Source organism: Lepidochelys kempii, chromosome 15 (assembly GCF_965140285.1).
Source record: "Lepidochelys kempii isolate rLepKem1 chromosome 15, rLepKem1.hap1, whole genome shotgun sequence".
Taxonomy (NCBI): Eukaryota; Metazoa; Chordata; order Testudines; family Cheloniidae; genus Lepidochelys; species Lepidochelys kempii.
In genome coordinates this window covers 15,368,081-15,391,030 of record NC_136394.1, presented here as the reverse complement: position 1 = coordinate 15,391,030, position 22,950 = coordinate 15,368,081, and the positions used below count along the sequence as shown (strand labels likewise).

The window sequence follows — 22,950 nt, the reverse complement described above, 5'->3', positions numbered from 1 at the left end:
GTGGTTCATCTTTTGGTCTGATATTTTCAGTGTTTGATTTTTGCCCATAAGGTGACTTTTTTCTACAGTCTGAGCAAGAATCCTTAGATGTTTTTAAAGCTATGAGTGTCTGGGGGATGAGAGCAGGGAATACTATTTTCCCATTTAAAATCAGATCACTTCCTTTCCCCTCTGTAAATAAAAGCCTGGATAAATAACTATATGAGCTGAACTTTGAAATTTCAAGCTTGGCATCAAAGGCAGTGGTTCTCAACCTTTTCCATACAGGGACTCCACTTACCACCTTTTCCATAGGAAAAGCCCCCTTCCCATCTATCTGGATTCCCTTCTCATTTAGCAATATGGGAAGGGCGGGGCGATGGTGACCCTCCCACCCAGACTCCTTTTTGTAGGGACAATGACCCCCAGTTTGCGAATTCATAATCTAAGGATTCTTCACTGACAGGTAATAAAGTTATAAGCCATTGAGACATCACTTCTGAGCATGCGCAGTAAGACCTGCTAAGATTTTTCTTTTTTTAAGCCTACTGAAGCCATGTTCCCTGGTGATATTATAATACACCTTTTCCCTGAGTAAAGAGCCAGCGGGCACAGAGACTGCTGTCAAGTTGCTGCTGGGACCTTTTGTACAGGGAGACTGTTTCAGCAAGTTGTTAACATTAAAAATTCTGCCACAAATCAATGCGTTTGCGTCAGGAGCTAGAGAAAATAGCAAGCATTAAAATATTATGTCTCTCTTTCTCTCCTGGGATTTTAGGACCTTTGCTGTCTTTCCCTGCATTATCCAGTAGTTTAGAACTTTTTTTTTTTTTTTTTTTAAATGAAAGCTAAGGTACAAGGCAGCAGCACATCTGCTTTAATGGCTGTAACACAACTTTACAGAAAACTGTCTCCAGGTGAACAATAGCTTCCTTTCCATCCCCATTCCACTGGTGGCACACATGTGATAGCAAAGAGCAATATAGTAAAAAGTTACCACGTTAGCAAGACAAACAGGAAGATACATTGCTATGTACGTGCAACTTCACTGAGTTAAGCATGCTGTAGATACTGCAGTTCCAGATTTTTATTTTAGCGGGGCAATCATAATATTGCACAAACTGCCCCCCGGTTCCTCCCCCCATGTTTAAGGAATATGTGATTGTGCAGTATTTGCAGGAGTTGGGGATTTGCACATTATGCATAAGTGAAGCCACATAAGTTACATGGATCATCCCAAAACAAGCATTGATAAAGCCTTTGTGCCACATCACACCTGCATATAGTCTGTATAGAACACATTACAGGAAGAACTATTTTACAAATGTTTTAGAGGTTTAAAAAAATGGAATTGGGACTATTTCTTGTGTACTTCCCCAAGTGATGTCTGGTGCATTAATTAGCACGAGGCCAACGGTACAGGGCTATAGAGGAGTAACAAACAACAGAAAAGTTTTTTTAAAACAGCTTTTCTACACAGTCTAACTCAGGACATTCAGGGGACACCATCATAGGGCCTGATCACATCAGCCACACTATCAGAGACTGCACATCTACCAATGTGATGATCTATGCCATCATGTGCCAGCAATGCCCCTCTCCCATGCACATTGGCCAAACTGGACAGTCTCTACGTAAAAGAATAAATGGACACAAATCAGACATCAAGAATTATAACCATTCAAAAATCAGTCGGAGAACACTTCAATCTCTCTGGTCACTCGATTACAGACCTAAAACTTGCTATTCTTCAACAAAAAAACTTCAAAAACAGACTCCAATGACAGACTGCTGAATTGGAATTAATTTGCAAACTGGACACCATTACATTAGGCTTGAATAAAGACTGGGAGTGGATGTATTATTACACAAAGTGAAACTATTTCCCCATGTTTATTCCCCCCCTCCCCCCCCACGACTGTTCCTCACATGTTCTTGTCAACTGCTGGAAATGGCCCACCTTGATTATCACTACAAAAGGTTTTTTTTCTCTCCTGCTGGTAGTAGTTCACCTTACCTGATCACTCTCGTTACAGTGTGTATGGTAACACCAATTGTTTCATGTTCTCTGTGTATATAAAATCTCCCCACCGTATTTTCCATTGCATGCATCCGATGAAGTGAGCTGTAGCTCACGAAAGCTTATGCTCAAATAAATTTGGTAGTCTCTAAGGTGCCACAAGTCCTCCTGTTCTTTTTTAGGATACAGACTAACACGGCTGCTACTCTGAAATCAGGACATTCTGGGACCAGAAGTGAGTGAGCTCTATTGGGTGGATTTGGGACAGGTGTACATTCCTTGATGGTACAAATGTCTGTTATCTTGCAGTCCCTGAATCTGTTCACTGTAACAATCTATGACATCTCATCTTTTGCATAGATTGTAAGCTCTTTGGTGCAGGGACCAACTTTTAGCTGTAAGTTCGTGTTAGCTGCTGCACAGTGGGGCTTAGGGCTCTAGGTGCTACCATAACATTAATGATAACACAGCACCCTTTCCAGCCTTTTGCATGGTCACGAGACATCATATTTTATTATTATCTATTTGTAATACCATAGTGCCTAGAAACTCAATGAGGCCCTTTGTATAACCATTGTATAAACACAGTGCAAGACGACTGTCTCTACCACATGGAGTTTGCAATTTAAGAATAAGATAAAAGACAACAGATGGATGCAGACAAATAGATCGGGGAGTCCAAGGAAACAATGAGACAATACTGGTCAGCATGGTAGGCAGTGGGATAGCTTTAAAGCGGTCACTGGTTGAGGAGGGAGTACGTAAAGTTGGGGAACAAAATCCACATTTGAAGGAGGGGAGGAAACAGTGTGCAAATAAATGATGGTTGTTTGAAACTGCTCCGAGTTATCAGTAGCCCCAGAGTGGATGGATTAGTGGGCAGGCAAGGCGGTCAAAGTGGCTTTATCCTATGGCTATGTAAATATATCACAAGAACAATACATACAAGGTAGTGTGGCTTTTGTTGGTTATGGTATTGAATAATATTGATTATCCCTTTTAAATTCTAGTATCAGAGAAAAGTCCGATCTCCATAGCTACTCTAGTATTTAAAGCATGAAGGCTAACACCACCATGTATTCTAGCATCATTGCCGGAGACCTGGAGTATGCAAGAAACAATCTTTATGAAAAGTCTTATCACACATTAACTGGTGTTTTCCTAGAACTGTCACATAAATTGCAATGGTTAGGGGAAAAAAAACAAAAAAGCATCTAGCACCAGTATTTCCAATTCTTTCGAACTCACACCTCCATATGGAATCCTGAAGAAGAGTGCAGGTGGCCAGCTCCTGTTGAGGGTCAGGAAAGGATGACCCCCAGGAAGCGGTGACCTCCAGCCATCTGCCAAGCCCTATTTATAATAAGTTACACATATGCCCACCAAAGCTCATTAAAATGCATGAGGGTTGAACCCTTCATGTCCATCTTTGGGAGGCTCACCCTGATATTATCAGGGACTCTTCATCGGATAGGCCACTTGGATAGATTTTTTTTAAATCTATTAACATTGACATCACCATCTTATCACCATAGTAACATATGGTTAGCTTACAAGTCTCTAATATTTCACCCCAGCTACCAACACTCATCCTGTGGTGCCTATTGATCTCTCAGACATTTTCTTCCAAACTCAGCAGTTATTTTTCAAAACATGAGCATACAAACAAATATAAACTCAACAGATTTATTAATTTACTTGTGCTAGCTTATCTATATAGTATAGCTACCTTAATCTAAGTCCCAAGGCCTAATAGTGGCTAAGCGAGGTATCTTTCAGGCATAAGCCTGTAGGTTTCTTGCATTTCAGCTTCAAACATTAAGCTTTATTTAAGCCGGTTACCTACTAATATAAGATATTAGATATACCACTAATATAAGACCTATTAGTGTCTTATATCGTGCCCTTATAATAAATTAATTTATGTGTTACAAGCTACAGCGGAGTGGTACAAAGTTTTCATCGATAGTTGCTTGGAACACCAGGCGTAACTCACTCATGCTCCATCACTTGTGGGCCACAGGACTCCTGCAGATAAGCCCCTGATCACCATATATCCCATATAGAATACTTACACCTCTTGACTACCACCTATAATAAATAGCCTTATGTCAACACTACCTTGCATTGAGGAAGTGTCTTCACTTAAATTTGTCTCCCTCGGACATAAGTGCCTCTCTATCCGATATGGGAACACCACCTCCCCCAGCGGTGTAGAGTCAGGGTCAACGTAATCAGGTTGATGCAGAGTCAGTGTACAGACTGCATGGCTTATATCCATTGTTACTGGCTTTCAGGAGATGTCCCACAGTGCCCTGCAAGGACAAGATCATGGATACAAGAGCTCCTGGTGAGGACATGCGCCACCAGCGATTTAATAACTACAGCCACCACGGTTTAAGTCCACATAATTTTGTTGTGTAGACATGGCCTGTATTTCCTTTTCCACTATCTCCCCGTCCCAGTGAGCCCTGTGGCCAGCCTTCCCAAAGCCTTCGGGAAACCACCGGGAGGCTCAGCTGGGTGCAGAGAGGGAAGATCAGTACAGGGTCTCCCAGGAACTCAAAGCCAGGATGGGTTTCCTCCGGATAGATAACCAGCCTACCCAAAGCTGGAGCTGCTCGGCCCCCAAACCCTCCAGCGGCTGCCTCCCGGAGATGAGTCTTCTCTGCACAGCGCAGACCCCTCGGTCTCCCCACAGATCAGTGTTGGGGGCTTATGAGAAGAGGCGGGGGGCGGGGGAGGGTGTCTTTTGATGTCTGAAGAGAAGCTGGAGTCTGTAATCGCTGCCGAGGCAGAAACGGCTCACACCCACTGCGCGTGGTGCAAGGAGGGACAGAAGCCCCTCGCAGGCGAGTCTCAAGGCTGGGCCCACACACGAGGATCGGGGCCCTGCTACTCCCCACCTCCATGCCGGTGTTTTGACATGACCGCCGGCGGAGGCTGAATAAAGAGACGTCATTTGGCAGCAGCCCGGCGTGCGCCTGAAGAGAGGATCGGGGAGGAGCGGACCGAGGAGGGGGGCGGCAGCCGAGTTGGCAGGGTGGGGGCCAGGATTACAGCAGCTTCCAGTGGACGAGGGCAGAGAGTGGGAGCAATCCTGCCGCTACCGGCCTGAGGAGGAGCCCCCAGCAGAGGAGATCTGCATGCTGCTGCCGGCTGATGCCGAGGCGATTGCAGAAGGGTCCTATGCAACCCAAACCCCTCCCCACCAAATCAAGGGCAGAGCGGGCCAAAGGGCTGGCTTGAGAGAGCCAGGAAAGCCACCCCGCGGCCTGGAGAGTTTGCAAAGAAAGGAGCTGGAGGACAGCGTCCCCGGGAGCTCCGCCTGCGCTAAGGGGCGCAAGGAGAAAGAAACACAGCCGCCTTCGCGCCCCACCGTGCGGGGCTGCGAGGCGCAGGGCGGGAGATGAAGGCTGCCCCGGGGAGCCGCCGCGCCGCGGAAACAGAACCAGCAGCTGGATTTTGCGCAGGGGCCGGATGGTTTCCCTGTAACAGATGGACGGTCTCGCACCCAGGTTGCAAGGGGAGGCGAACGTGCATGATGGATGGCGCGGGCCCGCCCTCGGGGATGGCCGGAGAGCTCTGTTGCAGGGGCTGGAAGATCTTGGACAGCCGGGCTAATTGCAGCTAGGGGAAAGGAGCCTGTATGTGAGTATTATCGTGGATCGATGTCCTGTATCCGGCGGTGGCTAGAGACATGATGATGATGATGATGATGATTTCAGCTCTTGTTTTCGGTGGGATCCCCAATGCAAACGATTTGCCAGATTATCAGGGCGCTTTCTCCTCTCATTGAGCACGGGCCTTCCAGCATATTTCTGGTAACCCCTTTGTGTATCCCCCTCCCCGCCCCCCGCCATAAAATTAGAAACCAGTTTGCATTTTAATATAGGGGTAATTGCTTCAAATACGTCTACTTTAAGCAAACAGACTCCAGTTTTGATTGAGTTTTACGGCTCCTGCGGAAAGACAGTAAACAGAGACGCCTAATGCACTGCTTCACAGGCTGCACTCATGTTTTAAACTTTCCTTTTAAATAGCTGAGTAGTAGATGGCTTGGCAGAGCCCGTCTAACAAGCAAGACGCGGCCGTGCTAGAGGTATTACAGTAGTTGATCGCCTTGGCAGGTGTAAGGCAAGGGAAGTGGATGTTATTTGTTTCCCCCCGAAGAGCATACATTTGTAGGCAATCCAAGCTACGCTGCTGGGTTGCCAAATCTGCAACATTCCCATGAAGTTCTGCACGCAGCAAGCGAGCTTTTCATTGCTCAGAGGCGTGACAGTAACAGCTCCAAACAGAAAGAAAGACAGAAAGAAGAGCAGCGCTAGCTAGTGGCCGTGATAGAAACTGCTCAACGTCCCTGACTCCGGCACTCTGGGGTGCTGCGTATTTCCCCTGCTAAAAATCTGCCGCTACGGGTTAAAGCAAATAAAATAGACAGTCGCACCCGTTGGGTTGCAGATCAGGCTTAGTCTGAAGCTCGGTCCCCTCCATCTCCTTGCGAACCAAGGGGAACGTAGTAGGAGAGGCGTGTTACAGTCCAGTCCTGCCTCCCCCACTCTCCAAGGCGGCAGGATCGACTGTGAGGAGCCACCGGCGATGGGCAGGGCAGGGGTTTGGGGTGTCCATCTTATTACAAAGTAAATAGAGTAGCTGCCTGGGTGTCCAAGAGTTGGCGACAAAACCATTGTTAAGAGGTACAGAGTGGTACAGTGCATGGTTCCCACCATGAGCAGCAGAGAAACCAGCTGCCAAGGCTGTCTAATCCATCATATTTACCAGGAATTGAAGCAAATCAAACAAAACTGGAGCAGACGCTAAACCGAACACACACCTCTTAGGCTGTGATCTGGGGGAGCTGCCCAAGAAAGGAAGTTCCAAAAGCATGAGCGCTCCGCTACAGAGCTTTGCGGCCAGTCCTGGAACACACAATTCCAGGAACCAAATCTAGGGGGATCCCTGTTCATCTCCATTTACCATGGCAGGGTGTAAGATGAGAGGTGGGGGTGATCCCATGCCCAGCTGAAATGAACTGGAGGGAGGGCAGGGAGATGTTTGCTACTGGACAGAATATGGGCACAGAATGAATGGGATCGGAGCACCCATTTCAGGGTGAGCCTGAAGTGTATTGTGTTGACAATTATTCCTTATCCCTAAGCTTCCAACAATATTTTAATATCTATAAGATGCACTTATTAATCTCTAGGCAGTTTAAAGAAACCATAACTCCCCTTTGGACAAATGCACACTTATCAATCAACCCTTTCAGAAAGAGAAGGCTAGGTAAACGTATTGGCCTTACGTGTCCTGAAGGTCAGACTTGGGCTGTTAGGTAGGATTCCAGACTTGAGGACCCTCCTCCACTGCTCACGCTCTGCTCCAAGGGATACAAAACTGACACTTGTATGTTAATTTAAATACAGCAAAACTGTAGGTCAGCCATTGAGCAAACTTTAAACTGGCATATGCTTCTGATAAATTGGGAGTGTTTCATTAGCCTCAAACTGCCAGATGGCACTCCACACTTCCATAGCATTCTGCCATGCCAAGGTCTTATGTGAATGAATTTTCCCAAAGGTTTAGAAGGATCTGAAATCTTCCGAAAACAGGAGTTTGAATAAACAGTAAGCAAGCCTGGTATGAAGATGCAAAATGCTACTTTCCAAGCAAAATTCTGGAAGTTTCCCTGAGTAGCATTTAGATGGGAGGCTCTCGGGGAGAAAAAGCTCTGGAGAGTGCAGGTCTAATTAGTATTTTCCTTTCCATCTTCTGCTTTGCCATTGCCTTCTCTATTATTTCCTCATGCCATTTAGACTCATAGACTTTAAGGTCAGAAGGGATCATCATGATCATCTCATCATAGCTCTTGCATAGTGCAAGCCACAGAACCTCAACCACCCACTCCTGTAATAAGACTCCTAACCTCTGGCTGCATTACTGAAGTCCTCAAATAATGATTTAAAAAAACTTGAAGTTACAAAGAATCCACTACTGGCACTGGTTTAAACCTGCAAGTGACCTGTGGCCCATGCTGCAGAGGAAGGTGAAAAACTCCCCAGGGTCTCTGCCAATTTCTGCCATATTTGGGGTCAGTCAGTTAGGCTCTGAGCATGTGGGCAAGACCCATCAGCCAGACACCTGGGAAAGAATTGTCTGTCCTAATTCAGAGCCAGAGGTGAAAGTAAGCCGGTAGACCCTGGTACGGCATATTGGCAAGAGCCGGTGCGCCGTACCAGGGTGGATCGGCTTCCCCAGACGCAATTTAAAGGGCCTGCGGCTCCCAGCAGTGGCTGCAGCCCCCGGCCCTTTAAATTGCTGCCAGAGCCCTGCTGCCAGAGCCCTGGGGTAGTGGCGGCGGGACTGGGACAGCGATTTAAAGGGCCTGGGGTGGTAGCAGTGGCCGAGCCCTGGCCCCTTTAAATCGTCCCCAGAGCCCCGCCGCCGCTTCCCCAGGGCTCTGGGGACGATTTAAAGGGCCCGGGGCGGTAGTGGCAGCCGGAGCCCATCCCCAGAGCCCTGCTGCGGAGCCCTGGGGAAGCGGTGGTGGGGCTCTGGGGACTATTTAAAGGGCCCAGGGCGCCAGCTGCTGCTACCGCCCTGGGCCCTTTAAAACGCTGCCAGAGTCCCCGGCTGCCGCTGTTACCCCAGGGAGGGGGAAGGAGGCACTTGCCGGTACAGGGTGGGCAGGGGCTGGCTCTGACCTCCCCCAGCCCCATCCCTTCTGCCCAAGGCCCCGCCCCTTCCAGGGGCCAGAGCCTAGCCCCGTACCTGTAAGTCTAGTGTCCCATCACCAGCCATGGGAGATATTTGCAGCATGCAGTCATAGATCTGCTACATGCCACTGTAGGCAGTCTCATCATACCATCCCCTCCATAAAACTTATCAAGCTCAGTCTTGAAGCCAGTTAGCTTTTTGCCTCCAATGCTCCCTGTGAAAGGCTGCTCTAGAACTTCACTCCTTTGTTTATTATAAACCTTCATCTAATTTCAAGCCTAAATTTGTTGATGGCCAGTTTATAAGCTGTCACGGGATAAGAGGGAAGGTTCTCTTATGGATTGGTAACTGGTTAAAAGATAAAATACAAAAAGTAGGAATAAATGGAGAGGGGTAAATAGTAGTGTGGCCCAAGGGTCTGTACTGGGACCAGTCAGTCCTATTCAACATATTCATAAATGATCTGGAAAAAGGGGTAAACAGTGAGGTGGCAAAATTTTCAGATGATACAAAACTACTCAAGATAGTTAAGTCCAAAGATGACTGTGAAGAGCTATAAAAGGATCTCTCAAAACTGGGTGCCTGGGCAATAAAAATGGCAGATGAAATTCAACGTTGATAAATGCAAAGTACTGCACATTGGAAAACATAATCGCAGCTATACATATAAAATGTAGGGTCTAAATTAGCTGTTGCCACTCAGGAAAGAGATCTTGGAGTCATTGTGGATAGTTCAATGTGCAGCAGCAGTCAAACAAGTGAACAGGATGTTGGGAATCATTAAGAAAGGGATAGATAATAAGACAGAAAAGATCATCTTGCCTCTCTATAAATCCATGGTACACCCACATCTTGAATACTGGGATGTGGTCACCCCCTCTCAAAAAAAAGATATATTGGTATTGGAAAAGGTTCAGAAAAGGGCAACAAAAATGATGAGGGGTATGGAACGGCTTCTGTAGGAGGAGAGATTAATAAGACTGGGACTTTTCAGGTTGGAAAAGAGATGACTAACGGGCGATACGATTGAGGTCTATAAAATCATAACTGGTATGGAGAAAGTAAATAAGGAAGTGTTATTTATTCCTTCTCATAACACAAGAACTAGGGTTCATCCCTGAGTGCTAGCTCCACAGCTCCCATTGGCTGGGAATCACAGCCAATGGGAGCTGTGGGGGCAGCACCTGCAGCTGGAGGCAGAGCACAGAGCCACGCCTCTGCCTAGGAGCAGCTGGCACAGGTCATTGCTTGCTGGGAGCCATCCAAGGTGAGCGGCCCCCTGATCCAGCACCCTGTACCTCCTCCCTGCTGCCCCTCCCATACCCAGACTCCCTCCCTCTTAGTTAACTGGCGTTTTTCACTTACAGGCACCCCCTTGTTCCTCCAACATGCCGGATAAAACAGCTTTTACTGTAAATTCATGGAGGATAGGTCCATCAATGGTTGTTAGCCAGGATGGGCATGGATGGTGTTCCTAGCCTCTGTTTGCCAGAAGCTGGAAATGGGCGACAGGGAATGGATCACATGATGATTACCTGTTCTGTTCATTCCCTCTGGGGCACCTGGCATTGGCCACTGTCGGAAGACCGGATAACTGGGCTAGATGGACCTTTGGTCTGACGCAGTATGGGCATTCTTATATCCATTTGTTCTTGTTCATTTACAGTTTTATGCTTAGTATATATTTAAATTAGCATGTTGCTACAAAATGGTGGATGCGGTTCTGGGGAGGCATTTCCTCCTACCTGTAGGAGGAAAGGGTGTTATTAATGATAAGTTAGAAGGGTCTCACTAAAGGATTGTTACAGATACGGGCGCAATAATACGTGCTTGGGCTATGTATTAGTTTAATCAGACTTTCATTTTCCCAGATCTATGTATTCGTTATATTGATTTTTAACTGTTACTTTAAGACCCAAAGTCTGCCTTTCATAATTACATAAGAGTACCTGTGAGATATGCACACAGCAAATACTATACAACTTTAGAGATGGTCAAATTGCCCTATGCCCCCAAAGCAGCCCCAAGATTGGCATGTCTGTACCTTCCCCAGGCAGGCACCGTCCATCTCTGCTTTCTTCTCTATGGGAAAATTCAAGAGAAGCTGTGTAAAGGGAACCTCATGAGTTTCTGGCTGGTAGGTGGATATTTCCTTGTAGCAGCATGATTTCATCCTAAATTTTTACCACAGTACAGATTGTAAAAATTGAGGAAAGGACCTTATTATATAGCCCCAGGTCGTAAGAGCACTAGGATGCAAAATTTGCACATTGAATCACTTTTTATGAACAAAGACTTTTGAACAGTGCCCCAGAGATAGATTAGAGAAGGAAGTTATGCTTGAACAGAGTACATAAATTCAAAGGTAAGAAATAGAAAGTGAGATACAGAAGGGAAAAATGATCAGGCAACCCTGCATTCTTCAACCCTTGACAGGCTCGTGGCTAATTTCCCAGCTGCCAGCAGGGAACCCAACCAGAAAAACCCTCCGCAAATGTACCAGCCAAGGAATCGGACGTCCAACAAGATGCTGCTGCTGGAAAAGATATTCTACAGCTTGGCTTCTGTGCAGGACAGCTGTCAAACATGGTCCATCTGTAGCTACAGCTGTTGATTCCATTGCTGAAGGAAAGGAGCAGGCAGAAGACAAATAGGGGGTTTCCACAGGACTAACCGAGTCAGAAGTACTGTCAAGTCAGCATTGCAATTACAGGGTTGTGTCAACTTTTTTTTTTTTTAATTGCACATTTTAAAATGTGCTTTGCTCGCTCACTCAGTGGATGCCCAAATGTAATGGGTGAAATAACATGATGGTTCAGGAATAATTCCTCTGCACTGACATTCAGAATAGAGAAGCAAGAACTCATAGTTTCTTCTGACATTTTAAAGAAACCACCATGACCTTATTGGTCCCCTTTCAGTATATCAGTCACTACAGATGAGACCTCTATAGCTCCTGACGTGGCAAATGTACACATATTGATCAGTTAAATAGAGCTGTGAAGTTGAAAGGGAAAGAAAATAGCATTTTCCATACACATTTACCCCTAAAAATTAAAACAAGGGCATCAAATATTTGATACAGGATACATTTCAGACTGAGCTACAAGTGTGTGGAATTAATTCAGCATTAAGCAGATACTTTGATGGTACAGGCTGTAGTTATTTAAAACTACAGTAATTAGATTTTATAAACCAATAGTCCTCATATCACTTAAGTATTTAACAAAGTTATCCCCAATTCTGTTTTTCAAAGGTTGTTCTAGTCCACTATTTTGAATTAAAATTGGACATTTTGGAAGAGAAATTGACCCATTTCAACACTGCTGTTCTCAAGGTTCTTTGTCCACCTTTCCCAGTTATTTATATAAGTTAGTCTACTAAAGTCACAGGCCCCAATTGCTGAGTTTATGATTTAAGGTTACCTGCAGAGATTAGTTCCCTTCAGTGACAAATATTGTAAAAAACAATATTGGTGCCCTAAGAAAACAACAGGGACCAACTAAATAGTGTCCCAAATCTTACCATTTTCATCATAAGTTTCACTCGTGTTTCATAAAGCCCCAGCTCCTGAAGTAGGCAAGTACATGAGAATCTCAGCTCCCTCTCCCCCTCTGCCCATTCTCCCCATAAACTGCCAGCCTTCACTGGTGTGGAGGAAAATGTGAATGCTAAGGGCTCCACAGGTAAATAAAAAATGCCCCAAATTTAGTTATTTTTTAAAAATCTCATGATTTTTAATACTTGGCATTGGGGATACTGAAGAATAATACGGTAAACATCTATCTCCAGAGGGCTTCACACATACAGGAAAATGTGCCATCACTGTTACAAGCCATCAGTTTCTACAACCGTAGCACCTCATTTTCCATACACATTTTTTAAGGTCAGGCTTGACAAAGCCCTGGCTGGGATGATTTAACTGGGAATTGGTCCTGCTTTGAGCAGGGGGTTGGACTAGATGACCTTCTGGGGTCCCTTCCAACCCTGATATTCTATGATTCTATGATTTCCCATATGCATTCAAGGCTTTTGAAACTGGTATTTATTAAATTGATTTGGGTCCACGCTAGACCTTGACAATCCAAGCCTGGCTGTATTTTACAGCTAGGACAATCTATAACAGTGGTTCTCAACCAAAAGTGACTGTACCCCTGGTGGTACACAGAGGTCTTCCAAGGGGGACATTAACTCATCTAGTTATTTTTCTAGTTTTACAATGGCTATATAAAAAGCACTAGCAAAGTCAGTACAAAATTAAAATTTCAGAGACTTATTTATACTTCTCTATATATAATATACACTGAAATGCAAGTACAATATTTATATTCCAGTTGATTTCTTTTATAATTATATGGTAAAAATGAGGAAGCAAGCACTTTTTCAATGCTATGACACCTTTGTATTTTTATGTCTGATTTTGTAAGCAAGTAGTTTAAGTGAGGTGAAACTTGGGGGGTACTCAAGAGAAATTAGACTTCTGAAAGGGGTACAGTAGTCTGGAAAGATTAAGAGCCACTGATCTACAAGACATTCAGCAGTATGACTGCAGGTATGAGAAGAAATGAAGGATAAATCCATCGTGACACAAATATTCCTGTTGGATAAAAGATTATTGAAGCATTTAAATTACATCATCAATTCATTTAGAATCAGAAAATAAATTAATCTCAAGTTTCCAGATGTCTTATTTCTTAATTTGTCAAGACATTTGGGGGGGGGGAGCGGGGGGAGGATGTCTTCATTAGCGTTAAACTTGCTACACGGAGCATTGAGAAAATGTCAATATCACATCAGAGAAAGAAGTGTGCATACTACAAGAATGATGGAGAAGGGCTTTAAAATGCAACAGCAGAAATCTGTGATTTAATAGATATGAAATCAGTTTAAATTTGTATTATCTTCAAAAACAAATAATGGAATATAAAGGAGGCTAAAGACCCCTTACTTTACTAGGTTACCTGGAAATCAATTTCTCTTACATATAAGAAATAGTACTTAGCAGTATGGATTTTTGAATCTCATCCAAATGCAGAATGACTGCCGTACACACAAAACAATTGTTTGTCAAAAATGTCACAAGGATTTTTGTTAAACCCACAAACTGGAAATAAATAATTGCATGATATGCCAGTTTCACTATCAAGGAAATGATTTGTGTATTTAAGGTGTTTTAAACATGGAAACCATAAACATAGAAAAATAGATTGTCTAGTCAGTCTCCTGGTTAGTATACCTAGCAGGTGTTTTCTCACTATTGTTAATGATCTCTGAACATCCAAAGCAAACTAACATTATTGTATATGGCTCTAATCCTGCAGACACTTGCCCATGTCAGTAGTTTTACATTTCTGAATAGCCTCATTAAACTGACCACAAATTTGCTGGACTGGGGCCTGAAGTGTTTTAAAACTAATTCAAATCTTTGTTAACGTGAAAGGGAAAAATAAGTCAACAGAAGACAAAAATGACTTGTGTCCTTCCTAACCAAAATAAGCATCTCCTGTTCTTCTTGGCTCTAGAAACAGCCATCTCAAGAACAGGGAAGGATACGCTTGTTGTGGAAGTCAAGCTGTACTGCAAAATTAAAGATCAACTTGCTGAGGGATAAGTACTTCATACATTGACTCTCTGTGCTAAAGACTCAAATGTTGTAGGGAATGAGGAGTGGTAGGGTAGATCTCCCTAGGTTCTTGGGTAGGCTTTTACACCTACATACACAGAAACAAAAGTACTTGAGTACTTATAGCCCTACTCTCAGTTTTCTCTCTTTCATCTCTGCTTCCAGTCTAGCTTGACTCATTGTACCAGTAGTCATAAGGGCAAGAAAAAACGGCCAAGTCCAGCAAGCTCCTACTCAGTTATGGTAATGGGAGTGCTAAATGTCCAGGCCCTACCTGCGAAAGAGAGACTGCAGGGTTACGAACAGTTGGTCGGTCAATCCACTGGCGAACGAGCCTGCTCACGTCCACAGGCACAATGCGCTGCCCCTCTTTTCCAGCAAACTCAAAATCTTCCACAGGACAATGAGTGCAAATGTCTAACCTCCCACCCCCTTCACCAAAGCCTCTGGCTTTGTACATAAAGGTCCTTGGCTCCTGGCAACAGTACAGATAAGAAGGTGCAATGCCAACTATCTAGTACATGCTGCCACCCCTCTTGAAGTTATTTATAATGCTGGCTTCAGGGGAATGGTCTTTCATAGAAGAAGGAAGGAAAGAAGCAGCTTGTATTACAGCATTTAGAAGAAATATTTGTGTAATTATACATTTGTGTCTACCATTTATCGATCTTCATTTTAAAACTAAGTATTAGTAAAATGAGTTCAGCTGTACTATAATGGACAATACAAACACTGATCCTTCAGCCTGATCCAATTCCTACTGAACTCAGTGGAAAGACTCATTAACTTTAGTGACAGCTGGCCCCTAGTTCTTGTACATTTGCTAAAATGTTTGACTACTAGTTAACTGATTACATCTCAAATAAAAAGTCAGTGACAAAGTCTGTGCACCCAGTCTCCAACTAAAGTACTTGCAACTTCTGAATTGCAATGTTCAGCAAATTTCTACAGAAACAGAGAACAGTCTCACTCACCTCTTTTTGTAAGTAGGAAAAACAAGTAAGTGCTGCAAAAAGACTTGGCAACAGTAGAATTCTTGCACTGGCAAACTAGCTCATTGCAAACAACTCTATCTCTTGAAGGAAAAACTGAAGCCTCTCTGTGAGGCTTAACTGCATAAATGATCACATGATATTAAGCACTTGCCACCACATTTAATTGCAATGGGCTGTGTTTGAGCCAAGTAGTGGTATAGTCCCTGCATGCTTCACATTTGTAACAGTTGTGACAGTAGCAGTAAAGGGAGTAAACGCAATAGCCCAAACCAATTTCTTGCTTCAGTAATTGATTGTTTAATTACAATTGGAGTCACTGAACTAACAGTCTATTCAGGGAGACCAGTGCTCCTAATTTTGTTACCTTTTGCCCAACCTGCTGTGCTGAGCAAAATGAGGACAATTTTTGTATAAAGCAAATAGAGCAAGTAACTTCTATAGCAATTTGCATCTTAAAAATACTTTACAAACATTACTTAACCTTCCTCAGACCCCATTATGACAGGTGAGTGTTATTCCCTTTTTACAGGTGGGGAGAAAGAGGCACAGAGATATTAAATGACTTTTTCAAGGGCACAGAGTTCCTGACCAATACTCAGAATCATAGACATGAGAGCTTGAAGGGACCTCAAGAAGTCATCAAGTCCAACCCCCTGAAGAGGCAGGGCCAAGTAAACCTAGGCCATCCCTGACAGGTCCAGCCTGTTCTTACAAAACCTCCTGTGATGGGGATTCCACCTTCCTTGGAAGCCTATTCAGAGCTTAACTACCCTTACCATTAGGAAGTTTTTCTTAATATCTAACCTAAGTCTCCCTTGCTGAAGACTAAGCCCATTACTACTTGTCCTACCTTCAGTGACCTGGAGAACAGTTGATCAGTCCTCTTTATAAGTCAACATACCTGAAGACTGTAATCAGGCCCCCCACAGTCTTCTTTTCTCAAGACTAAACGTGCCCAGTTTTTTAAACCTTTTGTCATAGGTCAAGTTTTCAAAGCTTTTTATCATTTTTGTTGCTCTCCTCTGGACTCTCTCCAGTTTGTCCAAATCTTTCCTCAAGTATGGCACCCAGAATTGGACACAGTACTTCAGCTGAAGCCTCACCAGTGCCCAGCAGAGCAGAATTAGCTCCAGTCTCTTACATACAACACTCCTGTTAATAAATCAAAGAATGATATGAGCCATTTTTGTAACTTCACATTGTTGACTCATCTTCAATTTGTGATCCACTATAACCTCCAGATCTTTTTCAGCAGTACTACCACCTAGCCAGTTATTCCCCATTTCTTCATTCTGTGTGAAGTATTTAGCACTTTATCTTTACTGAATTTCATCTTTTTGATTTCAGACTAATTCTTTAATTTGTCAAAGTTGTTTTGAATTCTAATCCTGTCCTCCAAAGTGCTTGCAACCCCTTCCAGGTTGGTGTCATCCACAAATTTTCTAAGTATACTTTCCACTCCATTATCCAGGTTATCAGTGAAAATATTTAGTAGTACCAGACCCAGGACTGACTCCTGCAGGATCCCAATAGATACATCGCCCAATCTAATAGCAAATCATTGATAACTACTCTTTGTACAGTCATTCAACCAGTTGTGCACCCACCTTATAGTAATTTTATCTAGACCACGTTTCCCTAGTGTCTCTCAAAAATACATTAGCTGAGGTTTGCTCTTTTTTCTGAATCTGAACAATCATGAACACATAGCCCTATTCTTAATTCATCTGGTTTCTTCTAGTGATCTTTCAAAGTGATGTGTGAGTACAAAAACTAAATAAAATGAAAAAATTAAAGTTCAAATGCAATTGCTCCTTCAGACTATATAAAGAAATTTGTTTAATGAACAGAATTCTATAAATAGTAACTTTCTGTAACAGTTCTCAGAACAATCTTACCCACTTAAGTAGTAGCAGTACCACTACCAAAAATGCAAATTCTTAAAAACAAAAACAAAACACCACACATCCAGAGTGAAAAATAACTAACTGTCTCCTTACCCCACCATACACAATATTTACATTTTCCAGTGGGATGTCTTTAAATGCAGATACAGCACACGTTGAAACCCATTACAAACATTAGAAGCAATTTTCAAGTGAACTGCAAATTTTTTCTGGAAGATTGGTTTGTTGATTCCATTACCTCTACATGATGCCATGTTTGAGAAATATTTTCCCCATTCTAGATCTATTCCATCTTGTCATTTAGTAATGTTCTTTCACTAAACAGCAGAGACGAGTTTCCAAAATTTTAATTATAACTGCAAAAGGAACATAAAATATAAATTTGCATTATATCTGGGATTGATCAGAAAGATGCTTTAGTTCAAATCTGTCACTTCCTTTTAGACTGGGTAGAAGGGAAGAAAGTAATAAGCAAAGGGAATTACAGTGAAAACTAATAGAAACACAAGCCTTTTCCACCAATTGAATTAGAAAATTCAAACAGTACTTTGCCAAACAAGTTTCAATATGTGATCCATGAAATTGCAGTTCCCCACAGAAGTGTTGCTTTCCTAGAATATCCTAATGCCCTTCTGTTGTACAGAGAGTCAGTTACACAGACAAGACAGTATTTACAAGAGACCCAGGATTGGCAGCTCCTACTCCTGGATTAACAGATACATTAAAGTCCTTTAACCATTCATAGCTCATCGTGTTTTGCAGGGTCCATGCTGGGTTTAATGAAAACTCCTTCCATTGCCATCCAGTAGTTGTGATGATTAGGAGAAGTCATGCCATGAACTTCCCGTTGGCCTCTGATTGGGTGGCCATATTGTTCTCCCGTTATTGAAAGGAATACGTCAGTTCCTATGTGCTTGAAACGCACTGCATCCTCCCGCTCCCAGTGTGTCCCACTGCACTGTACGGTCCATATATCCAAGTCATCTCCTTCACCATCATCACCAAAGGCACTTACTTCCTGAATTAGAAATAAGGGAACACCAAAGATACTTAAGACACCAATCACTCAGCCAGTAGGGGGAATTGTAAAGACAAGGGTAGGTAGGAAACAAAAAGTGATGTTGTATTGCTTTTGTGGCAATGGATCTAACCCAGATGGGATAATTTGCCCCCTCTATAGTCCAGAGGTAAAGTGCTAAAAATAAAGGCATTATGAACAAAAATAAAACAAGGGAAACGGGAGGACAATCCTTTTGAGGAAAAAAACCCTTGAAAACTAAAGAACAAAATACTCCTCAGATACAGGGCTCACCTTCCTTCCTCTCAGCAAGATAGTATGGTATCCATCAGGTATTTACTGGTAAGTCATTCGTTTGAAACATTTCCTCTCAGTCATTTATTTTATTACTACTTATATCGCAGTAATGCCTAGAGACCCCATTGTGTGAGGCACTGTACAAACACATAGTAAAAAGGCAGACCCTTCTCAAAGAGCTTAGAAGCTAAGCAGACAAGACAAATGGTGGGAGACCATGTAACTTGCCACGATCGCACAATAGGTCTGTGACCAAGTCAGAAATAGAACCCAGGTCTCACGTATCCCAATCTAATGTCCTATCCACCATACGATGCTTCCTCTCAGGAAGGAAGACTCCAGTGAGTACTTATGGAAACCCACAACAGCTAAATAAGAAATTTACTTTAAAAAGTATTTTCAAATTTTGCAGAAGTACTTGCTAAATGAAGAGGGAGGGAGCCGGGAGGACTAAGAAGGGGAAACGTTGATCTTCAGAGAAATACAAAGATGAAGTGTATAAGTGTGACTGTGGAAGCAAAGGGTTCTTTTGATGGGGTGGGCAGAGAGCAAAATAAGGACAGAGAGAGACTTAGGGTATGTCTACACAGCAGTTGGGAGGGTGCTTCCCAGCATGATTAGACAGACACGTGGTACCTCTACTCAAGCTAGTGCACTAAAATTAGTAGCATGGCTAAAGAGCGGCGTAGGTGGTGGCTTGGGCTAGCTGCCTGAATAAAATTCTGCCTGACCCCTGGATACGTACTCAAGCAGGTAGCCCAAGCCACTGCAGCCACATTGCTATTTTTAAATTTGCTAGCTTGAGCTGAACGAGTGTGTGTCTGTCTACCTGCACTGGGATGCACCCTTCCAACTATGTGTAGATATACCCCAAGTGACTTGCCCAAGCTCATGCAAAAAGTCTGAGGTAGAGTAGGTCTCACGAGTCGCTGGCTAGCATCCAAACCCCTGGACCATGACTGCTCCAAATTAGGCCATTTTAGACACTTTTTCCATATACAAGAGAAATTTATAAAGCACAAGCTTTGAGGGCTCCACCATCTTACCTGATTATTGGACAGCGGTGACGGGAAGTGATGGGTGTGTAAGTTTTTTCCTGTGTTAACATGGGTAAGTCGTATTGCTTGCCCACACTTCACTGGTGTTCCTCGTTGGCAAGTGTCGTCATTTTTCCCTCGAATCCGCCAGTAACTGTTAGCATCATCTGAAGCTTCAACTCCAGTCACCGATTGCTGTCCACTTCCTGTTTGAAAATAATTTAAAAATGGTGGTTGACCTAACCCACCTTTCACCAGTTCAGGGAATCAAAAATACTTTACTACTAAAGAGCATCAATCCATTCAGACTAATAATTGGAGGGGAAGAGCAAAGGAGGGTTACAAGACTAATTTCCCTTCTCACCCTATTTTTACACCACTCCTGTCACTAGTACAGCTTCTAGATCAACATCCTCACCTGTGATGCAAACCCAGAAAAAAATATATATACTGAACTGTTGAGAAGCAGAAGAGACACTAATACACAAATATTACCAGGGGATGCCAGGATTTTCATAGGTGTTGTGCCCTAACAGCTCCCCTATTGACTTCAATGGGAGTTACAGGTACTCTGCACCTTAGAACAGTGGTTCTCAATCAGGGGTCCAGGCCCCCAAGGAGGTTTCAGGGGGGCTGCCAAGCATGGCCAGCATTAGACTTGCTGGAGCCCAGGGTAGAAAGCCAAAGCCCCACCGCATGGGGTTGAAGCCAAAGCTGGAGCAATATTGTTTTTTGTTTTGGTTGGTGGGGGGGAGGGGCATGGCACGAGGCCGCAGGCAATTGCTCTGCTCTCTATCCCATAACCCCAACCCTGGCTTTTATATGCAGAAAGCCAGTGGCACAGGTGGGCCGTGGAGTTTTTAATCGCATGTTGAGGGGGCCTCAGAAAGAAAAAGGCTGAGAACCCCTCCCTGCCTTAGGAGATCAGGTTCTGAAGATGTAGAAACAGAATATGGCTCATTAAATTAAGCATTTTTAAATTAAAGCCTCTGTTGCCTATGGGTCCAGACCCCCTTGTGGATGCCCCCTAACTGTTCTGCGTGGCTCAGTCCTGGATATTTGCTTACTGCTGCTGAGGAAAGAGGAACGCTCCGTGGTAAGTGTGCTGCATGTGAGCACTTAGCTGGTGATGTGCCTCTCCATGCGAAAAACGAAACCCGTGAGATACTAACAGGAGACTTTTGCATTTTCTCCCCCCGCCCCCCCGGGGCTTTGTGCCAGAGGCATTTAACCCTGGGAGCGGCCCTTCCTTCCACCCTCTTCCTTCGCTCTTATGCGAGCCCACTGAGCAGCACTGGCCTGGCAGCAGACTTCTTCAGGCGCCAGCCTCCCTCCCCACATCTCCTGCCCCGCGAAGGGCAGCGCGCCTCCGCCCGCTCCCCGCCGCCTCGGCCAGCTCCTCCCCACGGGGCTCCACCCGCGCCCCTCGGCAGCTGCGGGGCGCGCCTGGGCCAGCCCGTCAGCCCCGCGGGCAGGGCCCCGCCAGGGCTCCCCTCTCACCCCGGGCAGCCGACTCCGGGCCGCTGGGTCGCGCCCCGTCCCAGGGCGGGGCCCTGGCCCTTAGCCCACCCCGGACACCTCGCCGGCATCCCCATCGCCCTCCTGCAGTCCCCGCCTCCGAGTTCTCCCGCGCTACCCACCCTCCGGCCCCTTCCTCAGCCCGGCGCGCCGGGCCCCTCCCCCGCCGGGCCCCTCCCCCGCCTCCCCCTCAGGCCGCCCCCGCTCTCCGGCCCCGCTCCTCACCCGATCCGTACTTGACCTCATGCGAGTGCAGCCGCACGTTGTGGCGGGTGTTGAGCAGCTTCAGCACCGACCCGCAGGTAACAGCGCCCGGCCCGGGCCCGCTCCCGCGGCCCGGCTCGCACAGCAGCGCCAGGAGCAGCAGGAGGCAGCGGCGCCGCATCTCTCGTCAGCCCGGCGGCCCCGACGCCCGGCGGCTCCACACACAGCCAGCCAGCCAACCAACCAACCCGCTTCCGCAAGCCACCGGCACCCCGCTTCCGCATCCCGGCCAATCATACGACGCCAGCACCGCAGCCTGCCAATCCCCGCCCGCCTCTCTTCCAACATCGCCTCCGCATTGGGCCGCCACCTGCGGACCGCGCAAAGCGTCCACGAAGGAGGAGCCTATTGGGCTACGGACGATGCCGAGACGACCAATCAGAAGAGGCGGCGTGGCACCTCGCAGGGAACGGACCCAGAGGGAAACTAAAAGTTGGAGTTGAAGGGAATTAGTCAGTGGGGCCTGGCTGCCTGGGGGAGGTGGGAGCTCGCAGGTGGGGTGGACCTTAGATACGTGGGGTTACTTTATGGACAGTCTCTGCTATAGGGATTGGCAGCAACAAGAGGCCCAATTGTCATCCCTTGTGGTGCCATGCAGCCAACACACCCTGAAACATCAGTGTGTTACCCCTGTGCCTTGCCACTTTCCCCTGGCACCCACCCATCACGCAAAGCATCAGCATGCCTCAAGGCAAGGCGGTGACACCGCCTCAGCATCACTCCCCGTTCATGGGAACATCAGCATACTGTGATGCAACACCATGAGTAGAGTTGATCTGACTTTTTTTATCCACTGAAAATCCCTACCTTTCAAAAAATAAAACAACCTCTCCCCCCAAACTGGACAATTTTCAGTTTACAGACAAAAAAACCAACACAAAACTAAAGAGGATTTTTTGAGGACAGCAGGCAGGTTCTGCTAAAATATTTGTTTAGTTGAAACCCCAATTTTCAGTTACAAAAATGTCAATGGAAAGTTTTTGACCAGCCCTAAATGATAAGGCGAAAAAGGGGCCCTCAAATGCCCTGGCAATGAGACTGGGTTATTAAATAACATGGCATCCTGGAAATAACGGTTCCAAGAAGTTCAGTGAGCCTCTCTGACACATAGCTCTCGTCGTTCACTATGCCACATTTAACAAAGGGCTGAAAAGAAAAGCCAAAATATCGTAATGGATTGGTTGGTATGCGTGTGTACCACTGCCCCTGTACTGGATAAAATCAGCTTCTCAACCATGTGGCATAGCCAACATATTGCTAACTGCTAATAATGACTTTCATTCAGCTCAAGTGATTGTGTGCCTGTGCTTTCGGAGCAGAAAGGTCACTTTTTTGTCCCAAGTGCTACTATGAAGTTATTGTAACATAAAGCAATTATTAAATTATAAAAACTGTAAGAGAAAGGTTGCCGTTTTAGCCATGGAAAATCAATCATATGTGTATAGAAAGTGACTGAGACAATGAATGGATCCTTTTTCCCTCCTAGTGCAGTTCTGCAGACTGAAGCAAATTTTCTTTCCTTACATGGTTCTGGATAGAAGAAGAATGAGTTTCTCATCACTTTATCTACAGGAG

At 45.0% G+C, this 22,950-nt stretch overlaps 1 protein-coding gene across 1 annotated transcript; it reads right to left on the bottom strand.

The window, feature by feature from the left end:
- Positions 1 to 15,561: 15,561 nt before the first annotated feature.
- Positions 15,562 to 21,594, bottom strand: SDF2L1 (stromal cell derived factor 2 like 1). The gene is made up of 3 exons (XM_073312863.2): positions 21,337 to 21,594; positions 19,603 to 19,799; positions 15,562 to 18,259 (listed from the first exon to the last, which is right to left on the bottom strand). Exons 1-3 carry the CDS (start codon positions 21,494 to 21,496, stop codon positions 17,981 to 17,983), a joined length of 636 nt encoding a protein of 211 aa, XP_073168964.1. The 5' UTR covers positions 21,497 to 21,594; the 3' UTR covers positions 15,562 to 17,980.
- Positions 21,595 to 22,950: the final 1,356 nt, after the last annotated feature.